Source organism: Antedon bifida, chromosome 2, assembly GCF_963402885.1.
Source record: "Antedon bifida chromosome 2, ecAntBifi1.1, whole genome shotgun sequence".
NCBI classification, from domain to species: domain Eukaryota; kingdom Metazoa; phylum Echinodermata; class Crinoidea; order Comatulida; family Antedonidae; genus Antedon; species Antedon bifida.
This window is the reverse complement of record NC_136227.1, coordinates 31,190,375-31,205,295: the sequence shown is the minus strand read 5'-3', so window position 1 is coordinate 31,205,295 and position 14,921 is coordinate 31,190,375. Positions and strand designations below refer to the sequence as shown.

Below are 14,921 nucleotides of genomic sequence, written 5' to 3'. Positions count from 1 at the left end.
TTCTTCCCTCTTCCAAAGGGACACTGTATTGATTGATGGAAAGTGCCTGTTTCCAGTCGCCTTTAGGGTCAAATCTATTATTTTAACTGCTCCCTTGTGTATAAAAGAGAGAAAATAGTTGAAACCAAGTTGAAACCAAGTTGAACTTATCATAAACCCGGAAATAACTTGACCGCCAAGAATTGAAATTGAGTAGAAAATCTACTGTTGAAATCATAAATGTTGTTAAAAAACTCTTTATAATATCTTGCTAAGATAGAAATGTGGAAAAATAGCGTCGAACTGCACATTAATGTTATCAAATCTACGTTTCGCGGTACATCTGAGATAGATAAGGTAGGTATCCAAGGCGGAGATTTGTACCGAAGTTTTTGCATTGTGCTCGCCTATGTCAGAATTAACCATAATTTATATAGATTTTGGATATAATGGATGCTGTCCTCTATCGATCAACAACGATATATGGGCGAAGCTAGCTAGCAACACATTTTGCCGAGATGTTTTAATTTCAATGAATTAAAAACAGCAAAAATGAATCAATAGTTTTCCATTATTATGTACAGTAAGGTTAGTTTGCTTTGTATTGATTATTATGCACAATCAATTCATTGTGTTGTGTTTACCTAGGGTAATGAATGTAGAGAATAGTTAATAGTTTAGCTAGGCCTAGACCAAAACGTTGCTTACGCTTGATCGACAGTGCAGAGAGAGAGGGGGAATCACAGTCTGGGAATCCGAATCATTGACTCCAACACCATAGGCCTAGTAAGAGTGAGCCTCTACTGTTCAGCATATAGGTCTATACATACAAACAGTTCAGGCGTGCGAAACAGCAATAACAGTTCAGTAAGTTGGTAAGGAGAGAAATACTTTGTGTTTGTTAATTTAATTTAATTAAAGTTTAAAATGTATTGTGTGTATGTACAGTGTAGGCTATGAAACTTAGTTACTTTACTACTTGTTGTAGTTGTACTGTGTACAGAACAGTACACACACCCATTTTTGTGGCAGACCAGGTAATAATAGGCGGCCTACCTAATGACAATGTGTGTATTCTGAACTATTATTAAAGAAATATTTCTATTTCTTTGCTATCATTAGCCTAGGTGCTATTCATTCATACACAATTAAAATTGTGGTCCGCATGAGGGCAAATATACATATACATAAAATGAAATATAAAACAATATACAATACAATAAAATAAGTGAAAAAAAAAGAGATAAAATATTGAGCATAACAAAAGTTAAGTGGCTAACTAATGGGTAGCATTTAACAGATTTTTATAATAATAGTAATAATAAGTAATTAAAGATACCGAAAGTTTTATTTTAACTGGGAGATCATTCCATATTTTAAGTGATACCCTTGAAATACAGCAGCTGACTTTATTTTATTCATTCTGAAGTTCCAAGTAAAACATATATTATAAAAGTGTCCCGATATTTCATTTATTCATATAATTTTTTCTTTTGGATGATCCAAACAAAAAAATTATATGAATACTATACAGAGATCCAGATAAACCTTTATACTAATTTCATTTATCCTAGTTGGAATGTCTATGTGTGAGTAAATTCAAATTGGAAACATTTATGCAAATAGTCTTGCATTTAACTTTTTTATTTTCATTTCATTCATTTTTTTTATAGATTAGAAACTGGTTCTATGGAAAGTTTGGTTAAAGTTCTTCTTTAGTTTCAATGATGCTGCGTAGAATGCTTAAAAAACGCCACATCCCAACATGGACGGCCACAATTGCGGGTTTCTGTCTCGTCTCGATCCTCATAATGCTTCACGCGGGCCAAACTGATAAAAAGGGACAATCAAAAGAAGAAATTGAAAAAAAATGGCAGAAAATCCGGAACATGGAACAAAAAATGCAAGAATTAAAACAGAACGTTGCTAAAGCCAATGCTTATAAAGCAGAGTTAATGGAGATGGTGAAATCTTGTAACGTAACGGCTGGCCAACAAGGTAGTGCATGTAACGGATTGTTAGCAGTCGGATTACCAAAACTAGAAGAATTACCGACTAATATAGTTAATCGAGAAATAGACAATACCGGCCTTTTAGGCTGTGGTGAAATTGACTCGTTAAAAATTATCAAAAAAATAAAAAAAGGGCAGAATAAGATTATAGAAAGTGCCAGGTACGGAACGAAACAAGTTGCCGTTAAGAGCGCGTCAACACAGGTTGCGAGTGTACAGAAATGTTTAAAACGAAAGACGTACAAAAAGAAGGAAGATTGTTATATTTTAGCAAATTATGAGGTTATTCGCGAGAATCTATTGTTGAGGCAAATACAACACTCAGCAATACCAAAGATGTTAGGGATGTGTGTACGAAGCGAAAGCAGTAGCACAGACGTTAAGAAACGTGGAGTATCATTGGTGGTAGAGTTGGGTCGACAAGTAGATTTGAATGAGCTGTCATCAATGCCATTTCAGCAAAGACTTAAGGTGTGATTAAAATTATTTTACAATTTTTTTTTCCATTTACTAATAGTTTTGTATGTAATTTTTAAAAATTTTTATAATTTGGTAATTTCGCAAATTTGTCCTGTTTCTGCTACCAAGAAATTTGGGTTAATTTATTCACATGGGTTTTTTAACTGGTTATTTTTGTGCAGCAGAAACGGGACCTTGGGGGTCGTCCAAGGTTTGTGCAGTTTAGCACTAATACTTGTTAGAACTTAATTTTTAACCTTTTTTCTTTTATCATTCAGATGTCTCTACAGCTTAGTGCTCTTCTACTGTACTTGGCACATTCATCACTAGGAAGCATGAGGATACAAAAGTTCGATGTAAATCGCTTTATACTGGCTGAAAACCAGATAAAACTGGCAGATGTGAATGAATTAACCAGCCTAGAACAAGAATGCAATGAAGACTATAAATGTCTTATTAATGGCACTGAGATAGGTAATGTCACACACTTATTTTTTCAGAAAAGGGTTTTTTTGTAATTGTTTATTTATATAACTAAAACTATGTTTCTACACTATCAAACTTTATGTGAAATAAAAATGTGATGTGCCCATTTATTGATGTGATGATGTCATATTAGTCTACCATATTTGGGCACACCACACTTTTTTGTAGTTTGATAGTGTAGACAGAGCTTAACACCTAGTTCATGTTGCATCTAGCTTTGCTTCTAAATCCCTTTTTACGCTGTGAATTTGAGTATTCTGAATGTAATTTTGTGGAAAAGCAAACGACTTACAGAGCTGTTTATGTGTGTTGTTGACTGTGTCTTTGTAAATATCCTGTGAATTCAAACTGATCAATCAATATTACACATGCAGTGTAATTATACATACACAACTTGTTTACACTGTGTAAACAATTTATTGCTGTATATGACATTTAACCGTATTCATAGTACAGTGCATTATGTGAAACAAAACAAAATATGAAATAGCATATGAAAAAGTAATTTCAGAATGTAACATTAGACTAAGCAATAGGAATAACAGACACTGAACAAACTGAACCACAGTGTAACTCTGATAGACCACAATTTAACTCTCATAAAGAAAAGATTGCTGTCTGGACATAAGTCCTTCATATAATTACTGTATTTCTGAATTAAAACTAGTAAACTAGTATAATTTGGTTTGTGGTACCCCATGTGTATAAAGTATAGTTGTGAGTGTCAATGTTTCAGTTGTTTAGCTATACCACCTTCAGGAGAATTCTAGACAAATAAAGATATGAGAGATATAGAAAGTCCAGATTTTAAATAAGCATTACACTGTTAAATAATTAACTAGCATCAAGTACATGATCTAATTTTACCTTTTTTGTCTCATGTGCAATAGGTACTCTCAATCTAATGAATTTGAATCACTTTTTTGCTGTGGTTGATTTTCCCTGACTATTTCGTGTTTGAATGTTTTTTGTATAAATGTTTATTACTTAATATATTAATCCAAAGGCAAATTACTGAAAAAAATGACAATGCTGTGGGTATCAGTGGCTGGATCTCAATGGAGATCATACAAAAAAAAAGCGAAAAGCTAAATCAAAACGATAAAGTAAACAACCAGAAAAATTACTTAATATATTGATATTTTTCTATGTTAATGTTTTGATGTTTTTGTGTACTTTTATACAGTTTTTATGTAAATGCAATACTTTGAGCTTCTGCTGCTTTTTGTATATATATATGTTTTTTTATACCGAAATAAATAAATATAAAGATTTAAGTTACTTTTTTGTCAAACCTATCTAATATGATTTTCTTTTTTTTGTTCTCAGAAAGTATAAAGTGTTTTGACAACAGATGTATTGGTATGAATGAACAGCTAAACTTACAAGATGCGAATTTGATTTTTTTCAAGCAACTTCTTCACGCTCCCAAACGCAACAAGAAGGCCAATGAAATCCAGAGTATTCTACGTGAACTCGATGCGCATAAAATGACTTCTGATCATTTGTATCTTCGATTGAAAAGTTTATACCGAACTCAAACTAGTGAACCGTAACATCGCCCCCAAAATGCGGGCAGCATAAACAGATCAATGCAAATTTTATTTATCAAACTGAAATTACCACCAAGGCAACTGAGGAAAATAATGCTATTTTCAGTTTTAATTTGGTGGCAGCAATAGACGATTCAAATAGTAATAATATACTGCTTTAAAGGAGCACTCCAGGTTTAACATTCCTATTGTTTATTATGAAATATAAACCTTTGCAACAAATTTGATTATAGCTGTATTTATTTTTAGACAGTAAAGTTTATATTCCATAATAAACAATAGACATTTTAAACCTGAATCTACCTTTTAATTGGAATCAAATTTGCGTAAATGTGGACATGCCCTCAAGCCAAAGATTTGTGGTGTCTATAAGGACAATTGCAGGCTGGTAATCGCGGATGATTCAAGTCCCTCCTCTCTCAAGAAAAACTTGTTCTCCTATAAACTGAATATTTTGTTCATCATTCAAAAAATATTACTGTACGGTAGAAACATTTACTGTATTATTTCCTGAAAAACAACTGTTAATGAAATGTTTCTCAAAATGTTACAGTATTACTGAAAATTGGGAACATTGAAACAGATTGATCTGGCACAACATGGTTGTACTTCTGTACGGCCAGCAGAAGACGGACCTGTAGTCCAAGTAGACATTGCTTAAAATTGTTCAATTATACTGTTTTAATAATTGAAATTGTCTTCTTTTTCTCAAGAGTATTCAATGAGTTTCAGGGAATTATTGGGTTTTTTTCACAAATTGTCATCAATTTTTTTTCAGGTAGTTTTTTCACCATATTTTCACAGCGTCATCAAAGGCCTGTTTTTTTGTTGTTTTTGTAGAGGTTTATTGTACCATTTTATCAAATTCTTTTTGTTTTCTGATTTACATTCCATTCCTTTTCAGAGTTTTTACTGTAATATATTTAGTCTACATTTGTATATTCCCCCCCCCCCCCCCCCCTTTGTGAGTATCAAACTATATGTATATTGTTAAAAGTTTGTTGTTTAGGACGATAACGATCGACGATAAATAGCTAAAGTCAACTCTCCCAATACCAGACACCTTTGGGCTAGCCAACTATGTCAGGTTTTCTAGTATTCGAAATGTGTTTTTAATGGTAAAAAGGAATTGGGGACATTTTGGTCCCCAAGAAAAGTCTGGTATTGGGAGAGTTTCTGGTTTTTAAAGTTTGGTATTTAGAGAGTTGACTGTATGCATTGTTTATTTTTCTTTTTTATTGACTATTTATCGTTGTCGTTTATCTTAAGTGTTGCGTTAACTAACAATTTAGTAGGAAGTTTAACAAATGACTTAATTTTGATATAGCAATGTGTATTACTGCTCAAATTGTGAATCATGTCTGAAAGTTAAAAGTAAATCATAGAGGTAAGATTATATTCAAGTTCGTCCTCGTCGGTATAGTGAAATTGAAATTAAATTTATGGTGCTAACAGTGCTTTTAGATATACATTGAGAATTTAGTCCTAAATTCACTTGAACTTTCACCCAGAGTTCAGAGGTCAAGCGGTACATAATACTACTACATGCAATTGGTATTACTAAATACAATTGATATTACTACATACATTGGTACTACTAGATACAATTGATACTACGTACATATAATTGGCTTTTAAAAAATAGGTGCTTCACAGTAATTGAAAACTCAAATTGATAAGAATGCCTCGTATTTATACCTCGATTTGAATGTGTCGTTTCAATCCCGATGTGCAATTTGAGAGCCTTCCATTTTTACAAAGCCTTTTTAGAACCAAGCAAAGTATGTTTTCCAAAAACTTTGTGCGATTTTATTTTAAAATTAATTATGACTAAAAATATGAATTGACAAACACACTAGGTATAATACAATTGATTTGATACAATTTTTCAAAATACATTGATAGATATTGTACAATATTATTAGTAAAAAAGTAAATATAAAACTTTTGTTCTGTGAGAGTTTTAAAACCATTTTACCATGAATTATCGATTTGTGTAGAAGTTATACCTGTGATAGTAAAGAGCTTTCGTTTTGCGATGACGAAACTAAATCAGGTCAATTGATGACTAAGAAAAGGTCAAACATGTGTCGACTTAAGGTGCGTGGACACGCGCCCCCGATATTCCCGCATGCGCACACAATGAACTAATACAATGAGTTTGGTCAACCTAAATCTAAAGCTCTCTATTTTGCCTGTCTTACTCTTGTACTGTATTAATTCTTATAATGTAAAATATAAATTGTGGTGAGCATGGAATTTTAATCTGGTTGTAAAGTTGACTAATATCCCTCACCAACATTTTGAGAGGTGCTGACGAGAGCAATATAATATATTTCTCTTGTCTTATGTTTGGTTGCCACTAGAGATGCAATGTAAGGACGTAAGCGCAACATAAGTAATTTGACCAATCACAAGTGATGGATATTCAGATTGTCGCTTGTCATTGGTCAACTTGCTGGCATCTACATCCTTGCATTGCATCTCTAGTGAGAACCAAGCTTTTTGTGGTGTAACTGTTTTATAGTACCATACCATACTCAGATAATCTGACTTAAGGCCCCAATCTTACATATTCTGCAAGATTAAATGTATCTGAAAATCATTTTTTATAAATTGCCCCGATATACTTGCATAGAGTTCTTTAAGTTTTTTAAAACTGTGATCAAATGACTTTCAAAACATTTAAAATGATACCAACGATGATCCGTCCCTTCTAATGTAGTGTAAGTAATGTCTGTAGAATGTTTAGTACAATTAATGTTTACTATTGGTTCAGTTTTTTATTATTTGTTGTCTATTATTTATTAAAATAACTATGGTTTATCGATCTGGTAGTTTACATTGTATTACTTATAGTCAATTTTAAACCCTTTATGTATTGTACTCTTTTTTTTGCACCGCATTTTTACACTGGTTTGGGAAAGTTTTTTTAAAAGATATATAAATGATTATTCTTTGGTATAAATTACTAAAAGAAATTAATAATATTTTTACAATATAGCAGATATTTCACTTCGTATATCAATTATCATAATACAAGAATTGAAAAAATGTGTAGCGCATATTAGATGTGCGCTTATAATTTTACAAAATTATAATGTATTATTTAAATTATGAGCCTGCACTCATTAAATTAGATATTGCATGTCATATTTCTCATCATAAATAACATAGTGAAAAAAAGGAGGTAGATGGACAACTGAATTGGGAATTGCTTACTCATGAATTATAGAACTGAAAGTGCATTAAGCCCTGTCTACACTATCAAACTAGTTTGACAAAAAAAGTGTGATGTGCCCAGATATGGTAGTGATATGACAACATCATGTTCATATATGGGCAGATCACATTTTTTTATAATGTCAAACAGTTTGATAGTGTAGACAGAGCTTTACTATCTAAACTATATACAGTATAATATTTCAGTAATAGTAATATAAATAATATTTTAACTTTATGCATGATTTAATATATCTATAAATTATTCAGAATCTTGACGTATCCCTTCCAAACAGTAATGTTTTGGTCCAATCCATTGGTACCTGCATTCTAAGTCTCCAACTTCCCAACCGTGTCAAATAAGCTGACCGCCATAACAACCACGAATGAAATCCTAAAATATTATTAAAGATATTATCAATAAATTATTTATAACTATGAATATAAACTTAAATTGTTTCAACAAAAACTGAATTCTTAAACCTATTTCAATCGTTTATTAAACTGATGGATAATGATTATTATAAAATAAAGACACTGATGTTTTCCACTATTTATTAATGCAAATGGGAATCCAATGTCATTGCAGAGAACCATTTTTTTTAGGTTTAGAGGGCCGATTGTTTCAGCATTAGGTTATCTTGAATTCTGTAATGATGGGCAGTTGAGTTCAACCCTAACCACAGCGTTTTTTATTTGTGTGAATAAATTTGGCTAGTGTTGCTTACCCTGGGCTTGCACGGCAGGCATATCCGTGAGAGCCTTGTAGTTGCCTACATAAGCTAGCATACCCATACTCTTGAATGCAAATGGTTCAACTTCCTTATCCGTTTTTAGGCACTCTAAACTCGTGGAAAGGTATTTTCCTTGTCTTTCAGCAACCTACAAATGAAAATAATAGTTATCTTGACCAATGACAAGCAACAATTTGAATAATTCATCGCTTGTGATTGGTCAATCACTTGGAAAACTGCTTTTTGGAAATTTAGATAGGCATGGATCTAGAATGTTTTAAATTAGAACAGGTGAAAGATGTAGACTACTGAAATACAATTGTAGATTTTAAGTTGGTGTGAATATACAAATTACCAAAGATAGGCAATAACCTTATGCCACACAAACTTACCTATATAAGGGCCTGTTCAGACTTACAGAATTATGCTTTTGTATTGTATCAAGGTCTGAACCAGGAAATGCCACCTCTTACGACACTAATCTTTCGTTCATTATGACAACTCAAGGTACAAGATTAGTGAAAGACGCGAAAGTCATGTATCAACGATTTTGACCTCTAACCAATCAAATTTACTGCATACTAGATGTTCGCCCAAATCGGTGACACTTAGTTTCAAATGAAAGCGTTAGTTAAGCAAATCTGAACACTTTGCTGTTTAAACTATTTACGATGCTAATTATATGACACTGCTTGCGATATGAAAGCATAACTCCATGGATCTGAACATACCCTAAGAGATCAAGGTTCAATTGCACCATTATAATAGTACCATTTACATCATATAAGGATTTAAGATCTATGCTAAGTTGTCTAGTACCATTCACATCAAATAGGATTTAAGATCTATTCTAAGTTGCCTAGTTCCATTTACATCACATTGGGATTTAAGATCTATGCTAAGTTGCCTAGTACCATTTACATCACATTGGGATTTAAGATCTAATCTATGCTAAGTTGCCTAGTACCATTCACATCAAATAGGATTTAAGATCTATGCTAAGTTGCCTAGTACCATTTACACCAGGATTTAAGATCTATGTTAACTCACCTGAGCAGTACAGGGTAAAGTATTTCCCTGAATGTTAGCACAGTCTCCAATAGCGTATATAGACTTACTATCATCTCCCAATACGTTCAATTTTTCGTCTGTTATTAACTGGCCAGATTGATTCTTTTCAAAATCCAGGTTCTTCACAAATGGCCTTGAAAAACATAGTCATTTTTTGAATTTCATACGCATCCAACAGCTAGTAAACTATTTTATAATTTAGTGGAGCTGTAGCTTGGTGGTTAACATGCTTGCCTTCCAATCCCAAGGTGCAGGGTTCAATCCTGACCTAGTGCCAGGGTTGTACTCCCGACTCTTTCAACTCCACTCCCATAGGCCCACATGTTTTTTTAACTGACTTAAAAAAAAGCTTATATTAAAGAAGTAATAGTATGAGTTCACACGGTACCATATAAAAAAACTGCATTTTAAAATTTGTTCAAGCACCACCATTGTTTTCAAGACACCTTTCCACATAGTGCCTTAGCAACTGGTATACCAGTTGACTATAATTATGCATTAAGTGCAGTTCCCACTAGGACACAATGACCTGGACACAAAGTATCAACGCAAGCACAGTAAGAAAATAACAGCATCACAAGTGCGAACCGACGACATAAACATAGCGCCATAAAAAAGGAACACAATTACACAAATTTGATTTTTTGGAGGTAGGGGGAAACACTATTGTTGGGAGAGCATTTTCTTACAATGCATCAGTTATGTAGTTCTGGGAACCATGTTTTAATGTTGTATATATCTTACCAGGGAGGGGTGAAACCCTGATCTTACCTTGGGGCTAAGCCAGTAGACCAAACAACTAAACCACATGGCAAAAATGTACCGTCTGATAACTTCACGCCATTTTCATGAACCTCTATAGTAAAAGTAATATTAATAAAACTATATGATAAATTTCACTATTCAAAATAGGTATTTGCACATTAAATAGTCCAAGTTATTAATAACACACCTAAGTGATTCCTTGTCATATGATTGGTTGATTATGAATCACATGACATGCATTATTTGTGCCTTCAACAGTCAATACAAGATGGAAGAAGTCAAAAATCAATTAATAGTATAAAAGATTACTTTAGAACAGTAAGTGTACTATAAAACAAATAATGAATGTTTCATATTCATGGAATGGAGAATAAAGCTCTGTCTACACTATCAAACTAGTTTGACAAAAAGTGTTATGTGTCCAAATATGGTAGTGATATTCCCAAATTTGCTAGTGATATGACATCATCATGTCCATATATTGACGTTTAAATACCTGTTACATGAGACTGGACAAGTTTCATCTGCTTCCTAGACTGTATTTTTTTGACAGCATAGTTTTGTAGTCCTTCACTGAATGAGGACAGAATCTTATTAGCTTCAATTAACGATACTGAGATCAGATCCTTCTCCTCACTGTAAAGTCTGGAAACATCCTAGATAGGTTAAAAATAATTCTAGTAGCACATTAATCAATATTAACCCTTAAGCTCTGTTTACACTATCAAACAAAAATATGTGATGTGTCCATATATGGACATGATAATGTCATATCACTACCATATTTGGGTATATCACTACCATATTTGGGCACATCACACTTTTTTGTCAAACTAGTGTAGACAAGGCTTTAGAAACATTGTATTAGATGCTATATAAGACTACCATTATTATTTTTATTCAGGATTTTGAGGAGGTTGTATTTTAGGAAAATTAGAAATTCATTTATTTATTGTTTGCAAGATAAAAAGAAACTATAATTAGAAATACCTCCCGTAAAAAGTCATAAAATTCAGCCCCAAACTCAACACCTGTAGGTCCACCACCTACAATGACAATGTGTAGAAGCCTCTTGCGCTCCTCCGGTGATATCCCAGGATGCAATGCCAATTCAAAGTTATTCAAAATTCGGTTACGGATATTCCGTGCATCAGCTATCTCCTACAAATGTATATAACATTGTTATTAATTTTTATTACCACAAATTACAATTGGAAACATTAGAGAATGTTATATTAAACGGGTACAGTTTATACTAATTGCTTATTTAGTGCTACAGTAGTCGGAAGAACGATCAAATCCTCTATGCCAAGTCCTGTATTCATTTCTGAATGTAGGGGAATGAGCTGTTAGGAGCTCATTATACTAAGCATCTGCATTATGTGGTAGGGTGGCCAGTTCCTTTCCTTATCCTCCATAGTATTTTCAACCACATACTCAGCTGATTATACTGGGAGTTGTCAGGAATTGAACTTGGGTCTCTCTATATGACAGTCCCTTTTTCCATCCATGCTTTCAATGACAAATACTGTTGAATCACCTTGTAGTTTATTTTGTATAGTGCATCTTCATTACAACTCTTTAATTGTTTATATTTATTTTACTTATATATTTGTATGTTATTGTATTTTTATGTGAGCGATTGTGCCTACGTTTCATTAATTTCCGCAAGAGTAAAATAAATCGGAATCTGAAGTTTTCTAATCACTCGGCTACCCAACTCCTTTACCTTTAAAAATGACGAATGCTCATAAACTCCAGGCACGCCAAATGTATTACTCAAAGCACCAACTGCTATAACAAGTTTGTCATACTTAATCTTATACGCCTTCTCAGGAACCAATACGTTTTGACAATGAAGTGTCTTCTCATTGGCATCCACACTGATGGCTTCTGATAAGTGGAAATGATCCGTGTGCCGAAAGCCTGTGTTTCTAACAGGTTCTATTATACTCCTGAAAACAATTTATTAGAGATAAGTGTGATACAGATTAGCTTTATTAATACTATTAATGTACTCAATTTTGTTACATACTTTATTTAAGAGTTAATTCCAATTTTTGAAAGTAATGCAGGCATCATATTAACAGCACTGTCAATAAACAAAATTTTATTTGAAACAAATAAGACACAATTTTATTTTAAGCTTTTAAGTCTACACTATCAAACTATGGTAGTTTGACAAAAAAAGGTGTGATGTGCCCAAATATGGAAGTGATATGCCCAAATATGGTAGTGATCACATCACAGTTTTTGTCACATAAAGTTTGATAGTGTAGACAGGGCTTTAAATTGTTACATTTCCAATATACATCGTATGAACATATTCTACCTGAATTCTAGCGTTCCAACCGTTGTGCTTGCCAACAAGGGGGTAAACAAGAAATGGTTTCGGGGACTCACAACAATTACATCATAATATTTTTTGTTGATATTTTTTAACACACTGTAACCACCCCAACCAGTTCCAAGTATAACTAGTTTTTCTCTTTTCTGTGACGAGTTGCTTGACAAATGTCTATTGCCGAGAGTTGTGAAAGAGGAGGATGAAGTTCTTCGTGTTAGGAACGTTGGAAATGAGTAATGAAGAAGTAATCTTTTGGGAAGAATACTTGACATCATGCCAGGTTGAATTCTAGTTTTAAAAAATGACAAAAGAATGCATTTTAAACATCAAACAATATGCAGTAATCCTTATATTACCATTATGTTCTAAATAGTTTACTTTGCCAATCGTTAGCTATCACAGAAATCATTAAACAGAGAAAATGAAATATTGCCTAGCAATTGAATTTGTAGGTTTCACTGAGCAGTCAAGTTTGCGTCAGCAGTCAAGTTTGTCATTAAATTACAAACGTATAATTAATAATAATATAATTTATTTGATTATTGAAATTAAAATATTACCGATTATATAGTGTCTTTTTTTTTATCAGGAAGATCAGTCGGCCCAAAACAATAAAGTTGTAGAGTTGTAGCAATAGACTTACTAAAGTCTATAACTTGAACTCCACCCCATACCCTTACTATCTAGGCCTGCTAAATACAGGCTTGCTCTTGGCCAACAACTAACATGTTACACTGTAACTTACAGGCCATCGTCCGACTCAGACAGAGAGTTGTAAAGGAATAGGCCCAGGCTTTAAAGAAATTGTATAGACACACATAAGAACTTAACATATAATAATAATAATTAAGAATTACTTATTTAGTTTCATAAAATTAATTTTACAGACTTAATTTAACCAATTAAATTATTATTGTGACTCCGGTTCCTTTTTATTGACTACCGGGTTTTTGTTTACATTTTACGATGGTAGTGTGTAAAAGGAGTAAAACAGCGGTACGAACTGGTTTAAGTGTAAACTAGTTTTATTGGTTTTTAAGTCATCATATCGACATATCTCGCTTAAAAAAAAGCGCATACATTTAATTATTACTTTCTTAGACAATTTAAGTTTAGCTTTATAAATTAGAATAGTAAGACAGATGTACATTCAAATATGTTCGTCTTAAAAGATGTTGTCCCCTAAAGAACAATGAAAATAAAAAATAATAAAAGAAAGACTTGAATAGGACATTACTCAGTTTATAGTATAATCACTTTCGTAGAAAAAAAAATGTTTTCACTTATAAAAAGACAAAACAAACGGTTCAATTAGCTGACAATTGGGCTATTTTTGGCTTTATTAGTTTTTTCAGGTATAAATATTTTGTCGATCCATTTTTGGTCAATAAATAGCTATATGTCGACATTTTATTTTTCAATATATTTTAAAATAAAAATGTTTTAACAGCAGTCTGTTTTTGTGATAAATGTGCGGTTATATATCGTATTTATTCATTATCAAAGAGGCCTGTTTTATAACCAACCCCATGATTACATAAAACAAATACAAATTTATACTCCTTGACCAGCCAGGCTGAAATAAAGTATACTGTTTGGTCAAAATGGAAATAACCATAAAAAAAATCTTTCTTCTATTAAGTCAGTTTAATAGAACCGAATTTATATTTATTCATTGAATTATTAGCGTTATTCATTTTATTCTGGATGTCACTGTAAACACGAAAGAGAAAGTTTATTCCATGAATTACATTGAAAATATGTTATTTTATAAAACCAACGAATAAGTCATTAGCGAATTGTATTGTAGTATAGCTGCTATAACACGAACATTTTATTTGGCACACTAATGTCATAACATTTAATGCACGTTAAGTATGTTAATGCTATTCAAATTCCGAGAAGAGGAGATGAACCTATTAAAATTGAACTTGTATGTTTTTTCAGTCACAAGCCTTTTCTTTCTGGGACTCTCTCCTATTAAATTATTTATCCAGGTCTTAAAATTGATGGGACTAAAGTATTTTAGATCGAATATTATTTACCATGGCATTATTTTAGAATTTATATCTTGTGCAATCCGTACGTTGTTCTTTGTTTATTATTTAACATATATCTGTTTTGTATCATTAATCTACTAAGGTACGTATGTTGTTTTTAAAAAATAATTTGAAAACGAAACGTATTATTAAATTAGGTTTTGTAACCTAAAATAGGCCGGCTTACCATTTAATTAATTAATAAAAAATATAATAAGTGGTTGAAAAAAGTTATTACTTTTTCGACTATTTTG

At 32.3% G+C, this 14,921-nt stretch overlaps 2 protein-coding genes across 2 annotated transcripts; one reads left to right on the top strand and one right to left on the bottom strand.

Moving 5' to 3' along the window:
- Positions 1-471: 471 nt before the first annotated feature.
- On the top strand, positions 472-7,319 carry LOC144834615 (extracellular tyrosine-protein kinase PKDCC-like). Its single transcript, XM_078689495.1, has 4 exons — positions 472-567; positions 1,653-2,462; positions 2,729-2,924; positions 4,266-7,319. Exons 2-4 carry the CDS (start codon positions 1,704-1,706, stop codon positions 4,490-4,492), a joined length of 1,182 nt encoding a protein of 393 aa, XP_078545621.1. The 5' UTR covers positions 472-567; positions 1,653-1,703; the 3' UTR covers positions 4,493-7,319.
- Positions 7,315-13,575, bottom strand: LOC144834609 (putative NADH dehydrogenase). Its single transcript, XM_078689483.1, has 9 exons — positions 13,486-13,575; positions 12,614-12,916; positions 12,011-12,236; positions 11,272-11,442; positions 10,778-10,937; positions 10,288-10,372; positions 9,496-9,649; positions 8,440-8,593; positions 7,315-8,105 (listed from the first exon to the last, which is right to left on the bottom strand). The coding sequence occupies exons 1-9, from the start codon at positions 13,497-13,499 to the stop codon at positions 7,978-7,980; spliced, it is 1,395 nt and encodes a 464-aa protein (XP_078545609.1). The 5' UTR covers positions 13,500-13,575; the 3' UTR covers positions 7,315-7,977.
- Between the last annotated feature and the right edge of the window lie 1,346 nt (positions 13,576-14,921).